This window comes from Nerophis lumbriciformis, linkage group LG12 (genome assembly GCF_033978685.3).
Source record: "Nerophis lumbriciformis linkage group LG12, RoL_Nlum_v2.1, whole genome shotgun sequence".
NCBI lineage: Eukaryota > Metazoa > Chordata > Actinopteri > Syngnathiformes > Syngnathidae > Nerophis > Nerophis lumbriciformis.
This window is the reverse complement of record NC_084559.2, coordinates 42,983,884-43,005,126: the sequence shown is the minus strand read 5'-3', so window position 1 is coordinate 43,005,126 and position 21,243 is coordinate 42,983,884. Positions and strand designations below refer to the sequence as shown.

Below are 21,243 nucleotides of genomic sequence, written 5' to 3'. Positions count from 1 at the left end.
TCCCGGATCTTCCCAGCCTCCCCCGCGCTTCCTGGTTCTCGACTCCTCGCTCGCCCCCGGACTACGACGACTCGCTACTGCCTCTCGACCACACTTCCGCCCTTGGACAACTCTGCCTGCCTTGCCCTTGTCGAACAGCACCGCTCCTCCCAACACGCACCTCCAACATTTACGGTAAAACGCTCCAGTTAAATACTACCGTACACATAGTTTTACACCATACACACTCTTGGATTTTGTCACACCCCATTTCCTTAGTTCGTATATTTAGTATTGTTTGATTATTATATATATTTGGAACATATATATATATATATATATATATATATATATATATATATATATATATATATATATATATATATAATAAATTATTGAACATTACTTTCCCCTGGTGTCAGTTGCTGTCACCTTCCTCAGTTAACCATAACAAGAACACTTACTATCTTTACCTAAAGATGAGCAGGCAGGTTAAACATCCTCATGCTACTTCAAGATGTATAACATTGAGATTGAGTAAGCCATCTTGAAAAATGTCTCAACCATAATCTTTGTGAAGGAGCCTACAATTGTGTTTTTATTGTCATTGAGGTTATTTGACTAGAGCAGGGGTCGACAACCTTTACCAGTCAAAGAGCCATTTTGACCAGTTTCACAAATTAAAGAAAACATTGGGAGCCACAAAAATCTTTTGAAATTTAAAATGAAATAACACTGCATACAAGGTTTTTTGTTTGCTTTGTGCTATGTATAAACCAAGGGGGGGGGGGGGGGGTGTTGATGTGTGAGGGAGCAGGGTTGGGGTGAGGGGCGGTGTTTGGTGGTAGCAGGGGTGTATAATGTAGCCCAGAAGAGTCAGGGCTGCATGGGATTCTGGGCATTTGTTCTGTTGTGTTTATGTTGTGTTAAGGTGCAGATGTTCTCCCGAAATGTGTTTGTCATTCTTGTTTGGTGTGGGTTCAAAGTGTGGCACATTATTAGTAAGAGTGTTAAAGTTGTTTTATATGGCCACCGTCAGTGTGACCTGTGTGGCTGTTGACCAAGTATGCCTTGCTGTCACCTACGTGTTCAAGCAGAAGATGCATATAACAAGAGGCTGGGCTGGCACGCTGTTTGTACAGATTGTAGAGGGCGCTAAATGCTGTATCATCATGGCACGCCCTCATTATTATTGTAAGGGTGAAAATCGGAGAATATTAATCCCGGGAGATTTCTGCGAGAGGCACTGATATCCGGAAGTCTCCCGGGAAAATCGGGGGGGTCGGCAAGTATGCAGCTGAGCCGCATCAGAGTGATCAAAGAGCCGCATGCGGCTCCGGAGCCGCGGGTTGCCGACCCCTGGACTAGAGTCCCCACTTATTAAGGCCCCTAACTGCTGAAAGTGCGTAAAGAACTATAAAGCTGAGTGGTTCGTAACATTTTCTTGTGTCAAAAGACATGAGTTTATACCATGCCGAGGGCAAGTTTTTTTGTTTATTTTTAAATTCTTGATTTAACAGCGACTTCTAATGGATTTTTTATTTTTTCCTTGGGAAATTTTCTATATTTACAGTGCAAATGTCTATAGGTATGCAATAAACAACATGTTAAATTTGTAGTAGTACCTTATTTTCCGGACTATAAAGCGCACTTAATTTTTTTTGACAATGCACCTTATGTGCTTCCAATGTATGGGATAATTCTGGTTTTGCTTACCGACTTTGAAGCTATATTATTTGGTACATGATGAAATGATAAGTGTGACCAGTAGATGGCCGTCACACATAGGAGATACATGTAGACTGAAATATATGATGGCAGTCACAGATAAGAGATACGTGTAGACTGCAATATGACTCCAGTAAACAACACCAAAATTTAAATATGTTCCATTGAAAATATAGAACATTACACACGGCGCTCAAAAATCTATTAACATGCTTTAGTACGACTTTGGTAAGCTATGACGCCGCACCGCTTTACTGTGCTTCAACATACGAGTATTATTATGGTGTGAGTATAAGGTAAGACATATTATCTGGCATTTTGTTTTGCAATATTATGCAAAAGCAACTTTTCTTACCTTCTGGTCCCTGTTGATCTGTATTTGGGATCTGCATAAGTCCTGAAAAATTGCGCGTGTCCGCCTTTGTAGTCTGTGTCGACACCGTAGTCGATAAGCTTCTTCTTTTTTTGTATCTTCTTGTTATGAGACATTCATCCTCCACTGTTGCTATTTCTAATATAAAGTAGTGTACGGTTATTACTTATATCTGTCAGTACACTCGCCATGAAAGCGCTAACTAAAACATACCGGTGTAGTGAGTTTACATTATTCACCCAAGGAACTTTAGTTATTAGAGAGTTCCGGTCGGACGGTTTTTCACGGGAGACATTTCCAGTGTTGTTGTTGCACTAGTGAGCCACGGATGAGGAGATGCTGCTTCGTTATTGATTTAAGTAAAGTCTGAAAGTCATTAAAACAGTTAGCTCCATCTTTTGACACTTCTTCCACACCCGTCCTTGCACGCTACACCGCTACAACAAAGATGACGGGGAGAAGACCCTGTTGAAGGTGAGCCACGTAAATAAGACTACCCACAAAACGGCACATCCTGAAGCGACTGTCAGAAAGCGGCTTGGAGATGATCTGTAAAACATGATCTATTATATAATCTAAAACATTTTGACCAAAGAACCATCATCACATGTTATGTAGACCACAAAAAAATGTTTTCAATTTAGAAAAAAATAATATGACTCCTTTAATGCACCTTATAATTCGGTGGGCCCTATGGTCCGGAAAATACGGTAGTTGTTTTCCATTGAGAAGTTTTGGATATTGAATTGAATTTTGTTCATCTTAAATTATTTTAAACAAAGGCTGTCACAGAATGAACAACTTAACTCATGTGATTATTTGCAAAAAATATTGCATTAATCATGAACACTTGATTAATCATGACAGTAGAAGCTCTTTTATCTTAACCACTATTCAGTCAGTGATCAGATTAATGCATAGGTCAGTAAAAAAAATTAGTAAGACTCCGACTGGTGTACTCACCTTAAAATTTTACTCCAAAATACAGCCTGAAAGAACTTTAGATAAAACTGTTTCTAAATCGTCTGCACATAAATGACATGCATTCAGGTAAAAGGTTTAAAAACATTCCTGGATGACATGTCAATAAAATGGTATTTGTGTACAAATATTGGGGTCTTTTCTTAGGCAAATCCTAATTATGCAAGATAGTATTCACCTGTGATGAATCCAAATTCCAAAATGTGATTAATTTGATTAAAAAAAAAAAATCATTTGACAGCCCTATTTAAAACCAGATATATATATGGCATCTAAAGCCCAATATAAATAATGCAGTTCACTGTTCAGTGCACAATTGTTTCCATTGTGAAACGTAGTGGTTACCAGATGAACAACATCCAAATGTGTCCAGTAATGATTGGAAAAACCCAAACCCAAAACTCAAAAGCACCTATTCAAAAAGAAGTTAAAGTTCTGATATGATGTCACTTTAATTTTAATACATAGCTGACAGAAGCATTTTGGAAATTACAGAATCAAAACTGATTCAAATTGGACCGAAGCGAGTTGAGTTGTACTGTTAAGTCGAAATTTGGCCTGATGGCTTCGGAAAAGTGTCTGAAATTAATAATTGTGCACTTTTCTTCCAAATTTCCTATTGACTAAACGGTGACCACAGGACAGTGTATGGGCGCTTTTCAAAAATACCTTGCAGCGAGCCAGACTCTCTAAATTCAGCAATAAAAGGACAAGCTTAATGAGTACAAGAAAACTATTTTTCCCTGTCCCATTCCTGTGAGTGGACAGATAGGGTGATGTTGGTTCTATTGTTGGTTCTATTGTTCTGGGTAATCATCACAAATAGAAAATCGTTTAACATTCCAATTATGTCCTGTCCCATGCATCCCTTGGATAGATCAAAAATAGGAAATGCCAAACAAGACGAGGGAGGGACAGTGCAACCTTGAATCCCCAATACTCAAACCAACACGTATTCAACACACACTGCACACACCCATACAGCAAAGGGAATCTAAAAGTGGGTGTAGTATAAATCAAGGTAAGCTGAGTGTGAGTATTGTGTGCTCTGATCTAGACTGGACCTCATCTACACAGTGTGCGCATACTAAGGAAAGGTCCGGTGTTGCAAGTGGTGCGGAGGTCAAATCAGAGAAAGCAGGTGCTAAAACGAAGCTAACACAAACATGCATGCACAATATACACATACTACTTACTAGGGTTGAACGGTATACGGGTAGTGTAGTATCACGGTACTAATGAATAAAAAACGGTCCTATGCTCTGTTTAAAAAGGATCGGTTCTCCATATATTTTTTTTTACAGGCATGACGGCACGTCGTCACGTCATGACATTGCTGGTTTTTATGAGCAGAGGAGCATGTTCGGCAGCGCACAATCACAAAAAACTAACGATAAAGGTGAAGTTATAACACTGAAACGCCCTCAGGAAGAGGTACTTTAAGACATGGCTAGCTGGCTAGCAGCTAACATCAATCCGCTATCGGCAGTGTTTTAGCTTCTTCTAAATCACTAATCCTCGCCTCCATGGTGACAAATAAAGTATGTTTCTTACAAGTATCATCCCTGCAGGACGAGGAATAACTAAACATGCTTCACTACACACCATTGGAGGATACAATAGCTCACCGGCGTCACGATGTACACAAATGCCATGGGTGGATCTACACCTGACATCCACTGTAATGATACCAAGTACAAGAGCGTATCTAGTCGATACTACTATGATTACATCAATATTTTTTATCGTCACAAAATCTCTCTTTTTAAAAAAAAATCATAATAATATAATAATTTATACACTCAGTAAATACGTCCGTGGACAAATGAGGACTTTGAATATGACCAATGTATGATCCTGTAACTACTTGGTATCAGATCGATACCTACATTTGTGGTATCATCCAAAACTAACGTAAAGTATCAAACAACAGAAGAATAAGTGATTATTACTTTTTAACAGAAGTGTAGATAGAACATGTTGAAACAGAAAATAACCAGATATTAAAAATAAATGAACAAGTAGATTAATAATACATTTTTACAGTTTTTCCCTCATAATATTGACAAACTAATAGAATGATAAATGACACAATATGTAACTGCATACGCCAGCAGACTAATTAGGAGCCTTTGTTTGTTTACTTACTACTAAAAGACAAGTTGTCTAGTATGTTCACTATTTTATTTAAGGACTAAATTGTTCTTTAATTGCAAAGGGAAACATATCTTTATTGTACCGTATGATTGTTTGTTAAAATAATAATAATATAATGAAATAATAATAATATAATAATAATAATAATATTATATATAATGCAATTTTTTTGTGGTCCCCTTTATTTAGAAAAGTATCGAAAAGTATTGAAATACATTTTGGTAGCGGTACCAAAATATTAGTATCGAGACAACCCTACTACATACTTGATTGTGCACACAAATGTGAGAGTCAGCTGTCTCAGTTGTTCATTGAAGGGCAGCCAGGAGGAAAAGATAGAGACAGGACAGATGCAAATAATGGTAATTTGACTCGACTTTTAAGGTAGAACAGGTGTAGGTCAGGAAGGTGATGCAGAACATAAACAAACATTTTTCAGCAATGGATTGAAGAACTCTCACTGAGCACTTCATTAGGTACACCCAAATGATAGCAAAAATGAAAGCTGTATCAAAAAAGTATGCATTTAGGTAATTTTATACAACTGGAAAATAACCCCGGATTTCCACTGGATTCGTAACGGCTGCTGAATCGCGCCGCCACGGATGGACTCCGCCATGCGCGGCAATCTCCACCGCTGTTTTAATGTGCACTGTTGCTGTGCAGCGAAGTTGCGCAGACTTTTACGAAATATTTTCCAATCCGTGCGTTATCATGAGTTGTAAGCAAATATTTGAGATACGTAACGGCTGCTGAACGGAAAACCCCGGAATGTGTCGAGTTTTGCCGTTCATCAATACCCAGAGGTCTCACTGACTTGACTCGACTCGTGCAAAAGACGGCAGTTATGCCTTGCAGAACGGCCACTTTATTGTTCCATTTGTAGTACACAACAACATAACAGTGACAACAATCCTGGCAAGCGTTGTACATAGACAAACACACATCTCATTCAACTCCTGCTTCCCCCAGCACCTGTATCAGCTGGTATTTGACACAGGCCCCTAAATAGCTGTCCAGGATATGCCTGTAACAGGACTATTTGATTTTGGACCTCTTAAATCTGCACGTCCTCATCCATTTGTGTCAACAAGATGAACCTACATCTGAAAACCTTTGACAAATTGACTTCAGGTCTTTCCCCGCCCTTTAGGACGTTTCAAAGTGTAAAATACGATACGCCTTGAACACAGAGTGTTTTATTTTGAAAGTAAACCGGATAATTCATTTTGTGTTTGTGCATGACTTCCGGTCCCACACAAGCAGATTTGAGCTAATTTAATCTGCCGTGTTGCAGCGGCCGGAAAAACATAGAAGCTTTGTGTATACTTAGCGCAGGGATAGGGTACGGCATCGAAACGGCGGCACCGCGCCTGACAGATTGACTCGAATGGAAACGAACATAGTCTGCCGTTCCGCAGCTGTTACGCATCCAGAGGAAATCTGGGGTAAAATGACTGTACAACAAAAAAAATGCATGGTGTCATGCAAAGTACCCCACACGGCCTGCTTCCATCATTGGATACTAAAAATGTCAGAAATAAATCTATTTTTGGCTAATGGTTTGATTCTAAGAACAATTACAAACACAACATTTAAATGATGCATGAGTGTGTCACCTCCTGCATCCAGTCTTGTGTACTTTTACTTGTCTCCTGCAGCCAGAGGTTGTGAGCCGAGTCCGTCAGAGCCACCGCACACACTTTGTTCCTCACTTCATTTTCCCTGTGATTCATCTGCAGTCAGAATTAAAAAAAAATACATCAGGATATCTCACATGTGTTCTCCATGGCAAATGACAAATCAACCTCTCAACCTTTGGTCAATATCTTGATGTGAATTTGGATTGATGCTTTTTATCCACAGGCTGCCAACCTACAAAACCAAAAACCAGTAAGGTTGTCACGTTGTGTTATTGGTAAATAAAAACAGAATACAATAATTTGCAAATCCTTTTCAACCTATATTCAATTGAATAGACTGCAAAGAAAAGATACGTAACGTTGGAACTGGTAAACTTTTGTTATTTTTTGCAACTATTAGCTCATTTGGATTTTGATGCCTTCAACATGTTTCAAAAAAGCTGGCACAAGTGGCAAAAACGACTGAGAAAGTTGAGCAACGCTCATCAAACACTTATTTGGAACATCCCACAGGTGAACAGGTTATTTGGGAACAGGTGGGTGCCATGACTGGGTATAAAAGCAGCTTCCATGAAATGCTCAGTCATTCACAAACAAGGATTGGGTGAGGGTCAGCACTTTGTGAACAAATGCGTAAGCAAATTGTCCAATAGTTTAAGAACAACATTCCTCAACCAGCTATTGCAAGGAATTTAGGGATTTCCCCATCTACTGTCCGTAATATCATCAAAAGGTCAGAGAATCTGGAGAAATCACGGCACGTAATCGCAAATGCCCGATCCCTCAGGCTGTACTGCATCAAAAAGCGACATCAGTGTGTAAAGGATATCACCACATGGGCTCAGGAACACTTTAGAAAACCACTGTCAGTACGTTAAATATATTTTCTTTGCAGTCTATTCAATTGAATATAAGTTTAAAAGGATTTGCAAATTAGTGTATACTGTTTTTATTTACGATTTACACAACGTGCCAACTTCACTGGTTTTGGGTTTGGTACACTTCAAATGATGCAAGTACTAGGCCGATGGTCTGTTTTGAAACTGGCTGATACAAATTCAACAGGACATATAGCATAATGTTATACTGAAATATGAAAGAGCTGCTCCACTATAGTGTGCCCTTGTCAAGTACTGTGCAAATGTCCTTTCCTGTGCACGTTCAAATACCTCGGCTCCCATTCTTAATACCCTTTCCCTTCACATGTCACAGAACGTGGCGTCTGCAGTACCATCTTCCTATTCCCCCCTGAATGTCAACGCCAAGGAAAATGTCACACAAAGGACTTGTTACTGCACTACAATAGACTTCCCACACCGCTGGACCCACCCAAAGGAGTACCAGAGACAGACCTTAGGAGTGAGCCATTTCAATGTGCTTCACATTAAGATAAAATAGTGACAAAAAGGAGCACAGGGCTTACAACAATAGGTTAACAATCACTTACTTTATGCATTTAGTGGTGTTGTGCAACGGAGTAGTTTCCTGCTCGTAAATGTTCACATGCCACAATATAAAATACATTTTAATGGTAAGTGTCATCATTTTAGAGCGTGTTTTTGCACAATCCTGGAGGAAAACCGAGGTTGTGCTTGGCTTAGAATTGTCCTGCTGTAATAAATGTAATAAACAGCTTTCGGAGCACACATGTCTTTGCCAAGGCCAACAGCCCACTCTTTTTTTCATTTTTTTTTTTTCATCACATATCTAGATATACTGTTTCGCCAAAACTATTACAACACAAATGCACTCAAAATATCTGCAATAATAGTAAAAAAAAGAGGGTAAACCCAGTTTCATAAGATGAATAAATGAACACAAAACCTTATTGATGGTTATAATAAAAGAGGACAACACATAAATAAACCAGGCAATTCCGTATGTTTAAGCAAATGGATGTGTATGATAAAACATCTGTCATATTGTGCCTTTAAAAGCAACAAGGATTTAATGCTCGTACTTTAATTAGAACTCCATTAAGTCCAGATACTAAAAAACAAACCTTAACATCACAGGAAGACAATTCCACGCATAATTTCCTTCCAATGCACAAAAAAAAAAAAAAATCAGTTATACCAGGGGTGCTCATTACGTCGATCGCGAGCTACCGGTCGATCTCGGAGGGTGTGTCAGTCGATCACCAGCCAAGCATTAAAAAAATAGTCCTAAAAATGAGCGATCATAAATCTTCACTATGACGTCACTTTCGTCACTTGATTGACATTCACGGCACCCGAGGGTCTTCTGAGATGACGCTGGCTGCTGCCAGCTCATTAAAATTACCGACTGGAAGGCGAGAAACACTTTATTTCAACAGACTCTGGCGCCGTACATGTCGTCAAAACTCCAAAGACCGACTGCACAGTTGCACAATAAAAGCTCTGCTTCATCCTGCCTGCGCTACCAAAATAAGAGTCACAGAAAGCTGGCGTGCACAAGCTAGCAAGCTACGGAGTTTGCCGACAATGTATTTCTTGTGTATACAAAGGAGTACGGAAGCTGGACAAATAAGATGCCAAAACCAACCACTTTCATGTGGTATTGGACAGAAAGGAGGACTTTTTCTCTCCTCCATTCGAAAATGCGGACATTATCATCACCACTGTCTGATTCCTATCAATGCAAGTCATCAGAATCAGGTAATACACCAACTTATATTCTTGTCTTCATGAAAGAAAGGAATCTATATGTGTTAAACATGCTTGTATTATCTTTAACCACCTTTAACTTGTTAACAATATTAACTATATGTGTTAAACATGCTTGTATTATCTTTAACCACCTTTAACTTGTTAACAATATTAACTATATGTGTTAAACATGCTTGTATTATCTTTAACCACCTTTAAGTTGTTAACAATATTAACTATATGTGTTAAACATGCTTGTTTTATCTTTAACCACCTTTAAGTTGTTAACAATATTAACTATTTATGTTAAACATGCTTGTATTATTTTTAACCACCTTTAACTTGTTAACAATATTAACTATATGTGTTAAACATGCTTGCATTATCTTTAAACACCTTTAACTTGTTAACAATATTAACTATATGTATTAAACATACCTGTATTATCATTAAACACCTTTAATTTATTAACAATATTAACTATATGTGTTAAACATGCTTGCATTATCATTAAACACCTTTAACTTGCTAACAAAAACATATATTTCATAAATAAGTAAATATAAATTATATATATGAATGAGGTAGATCCCCACGACTTGATCAATTGAAAAGTAGCTCGCCTGCAGAAAAAGTGTGAGCACCCCTGAGTTATACATTCAAAATCTCATGGCTGCACAGCCTACTTCTCCATGCATGGTGGAAACGCTTTCCACTGGCAGAACCGAGCCTGTGGGAGTTGTAAAGTCAACCCTTTAAAACTTGATGTGTCATGCAAGGTCCTGTTTCTGGCCTTAGCTAGACGGGCCGGTCCTTGTGTAAAAGGGGCCGTGAGCCGAGGCCAGGAAACAGGAGACAGAAGACTAGTCCTGGAAAACTTTCATAACGTGGCTTCTAGCCATCCAATTGTGTCCAAAGCCAAGAGACAACTTGTCTTTCCTGTTCAAGTGGATAGATATGTCTTGAGATGCAGTTATTTTGACTGGGGGAGAGGGGAACCAAGTGTGCATGGGTCAAGTTAGAGTGGTTTATAAATTGTTGCAGGTTCAAAAGGAATCAGCACCTCCAAGTCCGAGTCCATGGTTCTCGCCCGGAAAAGGGTGGAGTGCCATCTCCGGGTTGGGGAGGAGATCTTGCCCCAAGTGGAGGAGTTCAAGTACCTCGGAGTCTTGTTCACGAGTGAGGGAAGAGTGGATCGTGAGATCGACAGGCGGATCGGTGCGGCGTCTTCAGTAATGCGGACACTGTATCGATCCGTTGTGGTGAAGAAGGAGCTGAGCCGGAAGGCAAAGCTCTCAATTTACCGGTCGATCTACCTATGGTCATGAGCTTTGGGTTATGACCGAAAGGACAAGATCACGGGTACAAGCGGCCGGAATGAGTTTCCTCCGCCGGGTGGCGGGGCTCTCCCTTAGAGATAGGGTGAGAAGCTCTGCCATCCGGGGGGAGCTCAAAGTAAAGCCGCTGCTCCTCCACATCGAGAGGAGCCAGATGAGGTGGTTCGGGCATCTGGTCAGGATGCCACCCGAACGCCTCCCTAGGGAGGTGTTTAGGGCACGTCCGACCGGTAGGAGGCCGCGGGGAAGACCCAGGACACGTTGGGAAGACTATGTCTCCCGGCTGGCCTGGGAACGCCTCGGGGTCCCACAGGAAGAGCTGGACGAAGTGGCTGGGGAGAGGGAAGTCTGGGCTTCCCTGCTTAGGCTGCTGCCCCCGCGACCCGACCTCGGATAAGCGGAAGAAGATGGATGGATGGATGGATGGATGGGTAATAAACTTATATTTGATTGGAAAGAAGGATGCCCCAAATTAACATTTTTGGCCTTCGAACCCAATCCGATTTTTTGGCTTCAGACCTGATCTGATTTCAAGTCCCGACTTGATACTTTGAGAACAGATTATAAAACTGACAATATTTCATAGCAAGTAACCAAATTAAACACAGTAACACATTTTTAGTTTTCTGACACAATTTTGAATTTGCTCGTATTTTTGTAAATTAAATGTGGAATATTAAATGCTGAACACATTTTTCTAACCAAAATAAGTGGCTAGTGCACAGTAGCTAAACAGAAGCTACGTCTACAATCAGCTCCTATTTTAAATCATTTGAGGCTTGCCTTCAAAGTGTTCTTGTGTCCAGAGACTTACTCCCTGATATTGTAAACAATAACAAACAAATATTTTGTACTAATAAGAGAAAGGAAAAGACAAACATTGATTTAATCACGTTAGTATCATTTATATACTGATACTATAACATGTATCGATAGTATACACATCTGGATTGACCAGCCCTACTTTTCATTAAAACTATAGCTGTTAGCTTCTTGCGTCGTCCAGCTCAGTGTGTGTGTGTGTGTGTGTGTGTGTGTGTGTGTGTGTAGCAAGTGTGTGTGTGTGTAGCATGATTAGCCGTTCCTTTTTTTTTTGTCCTCCAGTGATAATGCTACTTTAAAGAAACTGTTTATTTCCTGCCATGGTGATGAAGGTTACTATTTTAGAAGCGGCTTCACACCACGGTGTTCGTTGGATGGAGCTTGTGGTCAAATTTGAGCCAGTGTTCTAGCAAGACATGCACCCTCCTGGAATTCATGTAACTCCTGCATGTGTGTAGCAAATAATCCGTACATGCAATTATGTCTCCCTGATTGTGCATCCCTTCTGAAGGAATCGTTCTTGGTCCAATCTCATGATCGGAATAATCTCAGAGATTGGTTTCGATTTAGGTAAGAGCCAACTGATTCCTTAAGTTACTAAACTATGTTGGATATATACTCGGTAAATTCCAATAAAGACACAATCAGGACTAACTGGAAGTTCTGTGACAGGTCTGAACAGGGGGAACTAGAGTGGAAACAACTATCTTCTGATTGCTTGACGCCAACTAATTCAATTCAGTACAATAAAATACCAAACATTCATAACACAACTTCTGATGTACCGTGGGTAAACATAACTGTAAACCACGGTTATGATAGTAAATGAACATATTGTTAAATGAATAGCTATCTACCTATCGTCAATCAAAATGTAACCTTATTATCTTCAGGCAGACATTCAAAACATTGTCAGGAAAAGTATAACTCGCAGAGAGTGAGACAGAAGAGCTGGAAGTCTAATGCCAGACTTATGTATTTGAAGAGTGAACTAATAATGAAGTGTACAGAGTAGGGTTGTCCCGATACCAATAATTTAGTACTGGTACAAAAATGCATATTGATACTTTTTCGATACTTTTCCAAATAAAGGGAACTACAAACAATGTCAATATTGGCTTTATTTTAACATAAAATCTTACACTAAATTAAACACTCACAATCAAAGAACAATTTTACAAGGTTAAAATATAAATTAAATGGCATTGAAATGGCATCGACCCTGAAGGGAACGTCTTCCCTGTGCTCCTCGACTACAGTCTGCACCGTACTGAACAGCAGGACATTATTACCTGTCACTTTTTATAACTCCTTGTGCAGATCTGAATGCTTATTATTTAAATGTTTACCTAAGTTTGGAGCAAAAGTGGTAATACTAATCGCCACATTTGGCGAGACGTGTTTTAAAGCAGCTGTTGTGAGAGTAGCGTATGTGTGTGCACCTTTAAGAATGGCAGTTAGTGGGGTGAGTGACGTGAGTGAGTGAGTGAGTGAGTGAGTGAGTGAGTGAGTGAGTGGGCAAGTTAGGAGAGGTAGCGCTAGCATGGGCAAGAGTGTTAATAGCATGTTGGATGTCCATGTGTGCCCTGTGGCAATTATAAATAAAGTGACCAAGTTGTAACTAATTGACAGCCTCGTCATTTCGACCAAAGAGCGGAGCTTTACGGACTCATTGTGAAGTGAAAGGTCTCCTGCTCTCCTCGACCATGGTCTGGGAGCCGACGAGCAGGAAAGGTGTAAAACAGTACTTGCAAACTCCCTGTTTAAAGCGTCACTTTTATTGTTAGTTTTGAAGTCTAAATACCTCCATATTGTACTTCACCACCCTCTTTATTACCCAGTAGAATTGTATTTGTGATCGTTAATTTTGAAGTCCAAATACCTCCATATTGTACTTCACCACCCTCTTTATTAACCAGTAGAATTGTAGTTTTTATTGTTAGTTTTGAAATCCAAATACCTCCATATTGTACTTCACCACCCTCTTTATCAACCAGTCGAATTGTAGTTTTTTGACATTCTACCTGTCCAAGATGTTATTACTCAACATCTGTAGTCACCGCCACAAAGCGGCACTCAGATAAAAGAGCGGTAGCGGTAATTTTCAAAGGTGGTATAGTACTGATTTCAATTGATTAATACCGCAATACTTTATAGTACCGGTATACCGTAGAACCCTAGTGCAAAGGCTGTCTCAGACGGAGTTCATTACTTTAAATGAAGCAGTTTTGGCAACTCTGGTTAGAAAAAAACACATTATTTCTTGCAAAATGTAATTGCTTTGAAATACAGCAATAGACCACAATGCGTTTTCTTCCTCTAACTGGATTGTTTCCTTATGATTCCCTACTCACAGTTCCATTTCCATTCAAAGTCATCTGTTTGCTGAAATTAGGAGGTAGAATACACAAAGATCTCTTCCCCGAACAAGACTCCTATTCTGAAGATGACTCAAATGAAGAATAATATGCCCAGCAAAGGCTATATCAATCAGCCCTTTCTGACAGCTTCCATTGCGCACATATGGTGGGCTGTGGTAATAGGTTGACAAATAGGCCCTCAAAGCAGTGTGGCTCTAAACCAGTGATTTTGACAACTCAGGGTTTGCAGCACAAGCCACACTGAAAACTGTGGTTAGCAAACACAAGTGGAAGAAAAACAAACCTTCTTCTGGTCATAATACTCCTAGAATGACTTAGAACAGGGGTGTCAAACTTGTTTTTATTGAGGGCCACACCACAGTCATGGCTGCCATTACAGGGCCGCTTGTAACAGTAAAAAATTAATGCATTTGCCTATGAATTTAAATATTTTAAAAACATTTTACATAAAGAGTAAAACAAATCTGTGGATTTTACCACTGTTTTTTACAGAAAAAAACTGTCAGCTTAGTTGCCAGACTTTTACCGTAAAATATATGGTGGTTTTTTTTAATTATTGTTATTATTTTTACAACTTATTACTGTAAATAGAAATACAGTACAGCTGTTTCATTTTATTTTGGCAACTCAGCTGCCTGTTTTTTACCATAAAATCGTTAACCGTGGATTTTACAGTAAAAAAATAAACAAAAAAACTGACAGCTCAGTCGACAGAATTTTACTGTAAAAAAAACAAATATTGGTTGTTTGTTTTCAACTTACAGTAATATGCTGTAAAAAAACATTTTAAAGTAAAATCTAGTGGTCATTTTTATAGTGTACAATTTGATGGATAACTTTCTTCGAAATCATAAGTTGAGCAGATATTTAAGTATTTATTTGGATGTTGACCAAAAAAGTTGGATAATATAATAGTTGTTGCAATATTAGACACTATTTTTTCCCTGTCGAACTAGAAAAAAAACAATAACTTTAGTAAGAAAACAAGAAAGTAAAGAAAGAAAATATAAGGTATTTTATTGACACATATTATTTCCGGGCTTTTGCGGGCCATATAAAATGACATGGAGGGCCAGATCTGGCCCGTGGGCCTTAAGTTTGACACCTGTGACTTAGAACAACAACTTAAATATATTATACAAAATCTTAGACAAGGGCTTTCCCACTTTCATCACTATGAGAGCTACTTTGACAAAAAGAAAGGACATGTAAGTCCACTCAAACAGTGTGTGCATTGTCTTTATACAATTATGTGGTCATCTGTCATTCATCAGAGGCATAATATCTGAATTGAACAATAAGAGTTTGAAGTAAATAAGCTTTGATTCTTTGGTGGGCTATTCAAAATCAGGTGGGGAACTACTGGTTTCTCCCCATCTAAGCCGGCGTTGGACGTACTGATCCCAATGCTCCAGCAGGCCAGCTGTTGTGTCACATATCGGACAGGGAACAGAAACATGTGGGAAAACTTGTTGAGCTAAAGCCAACACACAGATGTTGAGGGGTTTCTCCACTGGCCTTTCCTGTAAGGTGAAAGCAGCTGGATATGCGGAATGAAGTTGAGGGAGGGTGGGCCATGGGGCGGTGCTGACTGTAGATGAGTCAAAACAGATAAGATAGGAATGAAAACAGAGCCACAGACTGATGACTGAAATATATTATTGAAAATCCTCTTCTGGATAATTTTCTTTTCCTTGAACCCACTTAAAAAGTAGGCTTTAACTGTCTTCCGACAACAAAAGCAGGAACGTGAACTTGAAGTTAGAGGTTAGAAGTCCTCGTCCATGAAAGATGATCCCTCAGTCTTTGGGCATATTTTGACAAACTGTTAATTTTTAACACTAGTGTTCGACCAATTTTTTTTAAGGGCCAATACTGATTAATAGTAGTCAAGAAAGCCGATAACTGATGCTCAACATTTTTTGTCAAAGTTTGAAAAATGACAAATTCCAACACTAAACTTTGTTTAAATGACTTAAAGCATAAATATGTTAAACAGTTTTTCAGATTTGCATTTTTTTTTTCATGCTAAGCCAGTAATTTTTCAAATGTGGTATGCCAAAGAATCACGTGAACATAAGTACAGTGTTTTGTATTCCTATATTCAAACAGTGCTACTGTTTAAACTGTGGCCAAAAATAATACATTGGTAAATAAAACCTCTGCCTTTGTTTTTAAAGAATACTTAGGCCTACTGCGCTCCTGTATTTCAATGTTGGTTATTATGGTGGTACTTGGTGAACCAAGTTTTTTTCTGAGGTTGTATATGGTGAAAAAAGTTTAAGAACTACTGTGTTAGACATTAGCCAGCATTTGTTTGAAAACCCTAACAAAGTCTTAAGGGATATCCCAGGCTCAGTAGCATGTCTTATAAAGTAAATAAAAATGTAAACAAGTAATTAGCTTCCTAATATAAAGTTATGTTTACTTTTCTAAATGTCAATTTAACTGAAATGTCTTTTAAGTTGAAACAAATACAAAAAGCACAGGCCATGAATAGTTCCCAGGGTCAGTTCCCAAGTTTCCAAAAATGTAAACAAATAGCTTCCTCAAGCTGTGTAAAGTACCATATTTTCTGGACTATGGAACTACTGACATATAAACCGCACCCACAAAATTTGAGAAGAAAACACATTTTCCATATATTGGCCACACTCGACTATAAGCCACATATATATTTGTTGCGACATGAGTTATTTACGCAGTAAGAGTCTGTAAATGTTGGCCTTAATTGTTTTCAAAACGGTGTCTGTAACACAGCAGTAAAACAGCTGATCAAACAAAACAGAAGTTATCGTCATGGACCCACTTGCTGCAGAAGCTAGCTCTCCAATCAGCTAAACAAACTCGAGAACTCCACGGTGACGTTTTGGTGAATTTACTGAGGATTTTGTGAAACTGAAACAATGCAAAAAGAATGCCGTTTTAAGTTAATAATACTAAGACAGACACTTGTACATGTGTTAGCATATTAGCTAATACTAACGACGCTAGCTTAATTACATTACGATTGCATGAACAAATATGCATGAAAATACTCCTATATACATCTCACATGGGATGCTTTAGTAAGTATAAACAGTTTTAGTTACACTGCAAATGTTGCTTGAAGTGATAAATGAGGAACCCATACAAGTAGTCCCGTTATGGACGGCCAGAAGATTGAACAGCATTCCGGTTGGAAAAAAAGCACTATCGATAAATGGAAGGACACTGCAGCACCTGCAGCAAGCAAATTCGTCCAAAAGATGGCGCCACAGCAAACAATAAAACACCCTGTCAGTGTTCTTACTTGTTTTCATTTAATATTTTTTTGTTGTTGTTGCCATCAGCAAAGAAAAATCCATAAATTAGCCACTCCATCTTATAAACCGCAGGGTACAAAGTGTAGGGGGAAAAAAGTAGTGGATTACAGTCCGGAATTTACGATAAATAATAAAACATATCGTAATGTGCGATGGGTGAATAAAATAGCTGTGTTACAAAAATGGCCCCTCGGCCACACTTTGAAGACCGCTGGTTTACCATTACACCAAAAAGGCAAAGTGTTGCAAAATTACGGACGCCTGACCTGACGGTTGTAAAAACACACTCTCTCACAGCACAGAGTCAGCACTTCTAAAAGTTTTTAACGATATCCTCCTGTCCACTGATTCTGGTAAATATGTTGTCCTGGTGCTTTTAGATCTGTCTGCTGCGTTCGACACCGTCGACCACGCCACCTTAATCACTCGTCTTGAGAACTGTGTGGGCATTAAGGGCGCCGCCCTCAACTGGTTCCGGTCGTACCTAACCGACAGGAGTTTTTGTGTAAAAGTAGACAGTTTTATGTCGTCCACAGCTCCTTTACCACATGGGGTCCCCCAGGGCTCAATCCTTGCCCCAATTTTATTTGCGCTTTACCTTCTCCCCCTTGGTTCTATTTTTAGGAAGTACAGTATTGCATTTCATTTTTATGCCGATGATTGCCAGATTTATTTTCCCATGGCACAAAATAACACGGTTCAACGTCTTATTGACTGCCTGCACGACATCAAATTCTGGCTTTCAGCTAACTTCCTGAGCCTAAATGAAGATAAAACAGAAGTTATGTTGTTCGGTCCAAGTCGCTCTCCCTCCCCCAACGTTGACCTCGGCACTCTGACCCCGTATCTCAGCGACTGTGTCACAAACCTGGGGGTAAAGTTTGACTCAGATTTTAAATTCGAAAAACAAATCAGCAGCGTCGTTCAAAAAAGCTTTTATCAATTACGCCAAATAGCGAAAGTGAAACCGCTTCTATCAAGACATGATCTTGAGAAATTAATCCACGCTTTTATCTCGACTCGTCTTGATTATTGCAATGCCCTGTATGTTGGCATTAGCCAGGCCTCCCTCGCCCGCCTGCAGCTCGTGCAGAACTCTGCTGCTCGTCTGCTAACACAGACCCGCAGACGTGAGCACATCACCCCTATTTTAGCGTCCCTTCACTGGCTCCCTGTGCGTTACCGAATACATTTTAAACTCCTTTTATTTGTTTTTAAATGTCTAAACAACCTCGGGCCAACCTATCTCTCCGACCTCCTTCAGCCTTACTGCCCCACCCGATCCTTAAGATCAGCCGATCAGCTGCTGTTGACGGTCCCTGACACAAGGCTGAAGCTTAGAGGTGACAGAGCTTTCGCCGTTGCTGCTCCCAAGCTCTGGAACGACCTACCCCTGAGTGTTAGACAAGCCTCCTCTCTTCCTGTTTTTAAATCTCTCTTAAAAACATACTTTTATTCCATGGCTTTTAACACTGAGTGATATCCATCCTGCAATGGCGCCCCATAATACACCTGCTGTGATCCTGTTTTTATGTTTTTATGTTTTTATTAATTCTATTATAAATTATTTATTTTTTTATCGTGTTCTGTTTGTGTTGTGTTGTGTTTGCTCGGTACTCGTTTTATCTTTTAACCTGTTCATTGTACAGCACTTTGGCTACCCCTGTGGTAAATTTTAAATGTGCTCTATAAATAAAGTTGATTTGATTTGATTTGATCTCTCTCGGCTTGTAGAGGTGGAACTCAACTCTTGTGCCAATACTTCACCTTTCGTGACCGCAACAAAGTCGAGGAATTGGCAATGCAGATGCCTTCTGCTACGTCGTATTCCCTTGTAGACCAGGTGCATACTCTATATGGTGTGTTGTAAAGTGACGTTACGATGCATACCGCCACAGTTCCATTATAATTCATTCATGAGCAAAATCGGCATTTTTAGCATTGTGGGCATGCATTACTCTCACTGCTGTACTGGCTCTGTGTGATACCAATCCGATGGACTTGAGGGTGGGACAATGCTGGAAACAGAAGAGTGACTTTAGACAGAGGTGTGGCTACATGAGAGCCAAAATAACGGTTTTAAATTGATCTATTATCAGCGGTCAAAAACAGATGCGTTTGGCCCTTAATTAACACCTCAATGAATTGTGATATGAAATTTGAGATTGCACTTTTTGAGCATATTTGCAACCATCTCTGTATTTGAATTTATGAATAATGAGGACATCACATTTACAATCCTCCGAGCCATGAAAACAAAACTGAGTCACCAAACATGGCAATGACTCAACTTCAGCGACGCCCAGCATTTATTCAAACTTTGGATGAACTGTAAATCAATTTGTCCTCAGTTAGTATTATTTGCAGATGATACAACTGCCTTTTGTTCAGGAGAGAACACACACAAATAATAACAGAAGAAATGAACAAATTAAAAAGATGGTTTGACAAAAACAGACTATCTTTGAATCTCAGTAAAACTAAAATGATGCTATTTGGTAACAGTAGAAGAGAAAGTCAAACATAAATACAAATAGATGGAGTAGACATTGAAAGGGTAAAATAAAACACATTTTTGGGTGTAATAATAGATGATAAAATGAACTGGAAATCTCATGTAAAAAAATATACAACATAAAGTAGCAAGAAACAAGTCAATAATGAATAAAGCAAAACATGTTCTGGACCAAAAATCACTTCATATTCTTTACTGTTCACTAGTGTTACCATATCTGAGTTATTGTTTAGAAATATGGGGAAACAACTACAAATGTGCACTTCATTCACTAACCGTGTTACAAAAAAGATCAGTTAGAATAACATAACAATAGAAAATACAAACCCTTTATATATTGAAACAACTAAAATGATGTACAAAGCAAACTATAACCTGCTAGCCAAGAATGTACAACAATTCTTCTCAACAAAAGAGATACATATAACCTTATAGGAAAATCTAATTCAAAACATTTGTATGCTCGTACAACACTTAAAACCTTTAACATATCTGTATGTGGAATTAAATTATGGAATGGAATAACCAAAGAAATCAAACAAAGCTCCAATATGATTCAGTTTAAGAGACTGTTCAAACTACAAGTGTTCACAAAGTACACAGAACAAGAATTATGATGAACATCTGAACCTTTTTTTTCTAGATAAATATTATTTATGTATTTAATATGTGTTTACTTACTATGGTATATTCATTATTATGTATGTTTTCACTGTTCTGTTACAGAGAACAAGGAAATGGGATACAATTGCTATGATGCGAAAAGGGGTAGGATTAAATAAGCTCAGCTTCTTCCTACTCCTTTTTGTACGTGCTGTAATGAAACAACTGTAAATATGTGATGCATTACAATGTATCGTATGCATGTTCCAAATAAACTGAAACTGAAACAGTATTCACAACAAGCACACATTTCAAACTATCAAGATAAAGTGATGACATCAACATACTTCAATATATCACAGTGAATTCACATTGCACAAGACAAGGTTCGTATGCGAAAGCACAAATATTTGTTTGGTTGGCGGTTCGTAATTTGAAAAGAAGAGTTTCATAATCAGAGGCTCCACTGTACTTCATTCTTCTCTTCTCACCGCAATGCTCCCTTGCTTGCAACTGCTGAAACTACATCTAAACACCAGCAATAACAAAAGACAATTATTTAGGCCTTTGATAATTATGTGTCAAAGGCAGTGAAAGCCACTAGATAATTAGGCAGAAAAGGATGGTAATCCACAATGGAGATCCCCTTGGGGAGACAGGCGGACTCATTCCTAGAAAGAATGCGGACGGGAGACAGACAGACGGCAGCTCTTTAAGGGGCTTTGCTTACTGTCAGAAAGTCAATGTGTAAGCCACAATTATAAACAAACTGCAAGTGCAAATAAAGAG

The 21,243-nt window shown here is 38.9% G+C and overlaps 1 protein-coding gene across 5 annotated transcripts in view; it reads right to left on the bottom strand.

Annotated features, from left to right (window-relative positions):
- arb2a (ARB2 cotranscriptional regulator A) overlaps positions 1-21,243 on the bottom strand; it is a 547,436-nt gene that overhangs the window by 198,359 nt on the left and 327,834 nt on the right. For all 5 annotated transcript variants that reach the window (XM_072914357.1, XM_061986620.1, XM_061986623.2 and 2 more), the window contains exon 9: positions 6,838-6,954. In XM_072914357.1, coding sequence (XP_072770458.1) covers positions 6,838-6,954 — 117 coding nt within the window. The remainder of the gene's footprint in view (positions 1-6,837; positions 6,955-21,243) is intronic.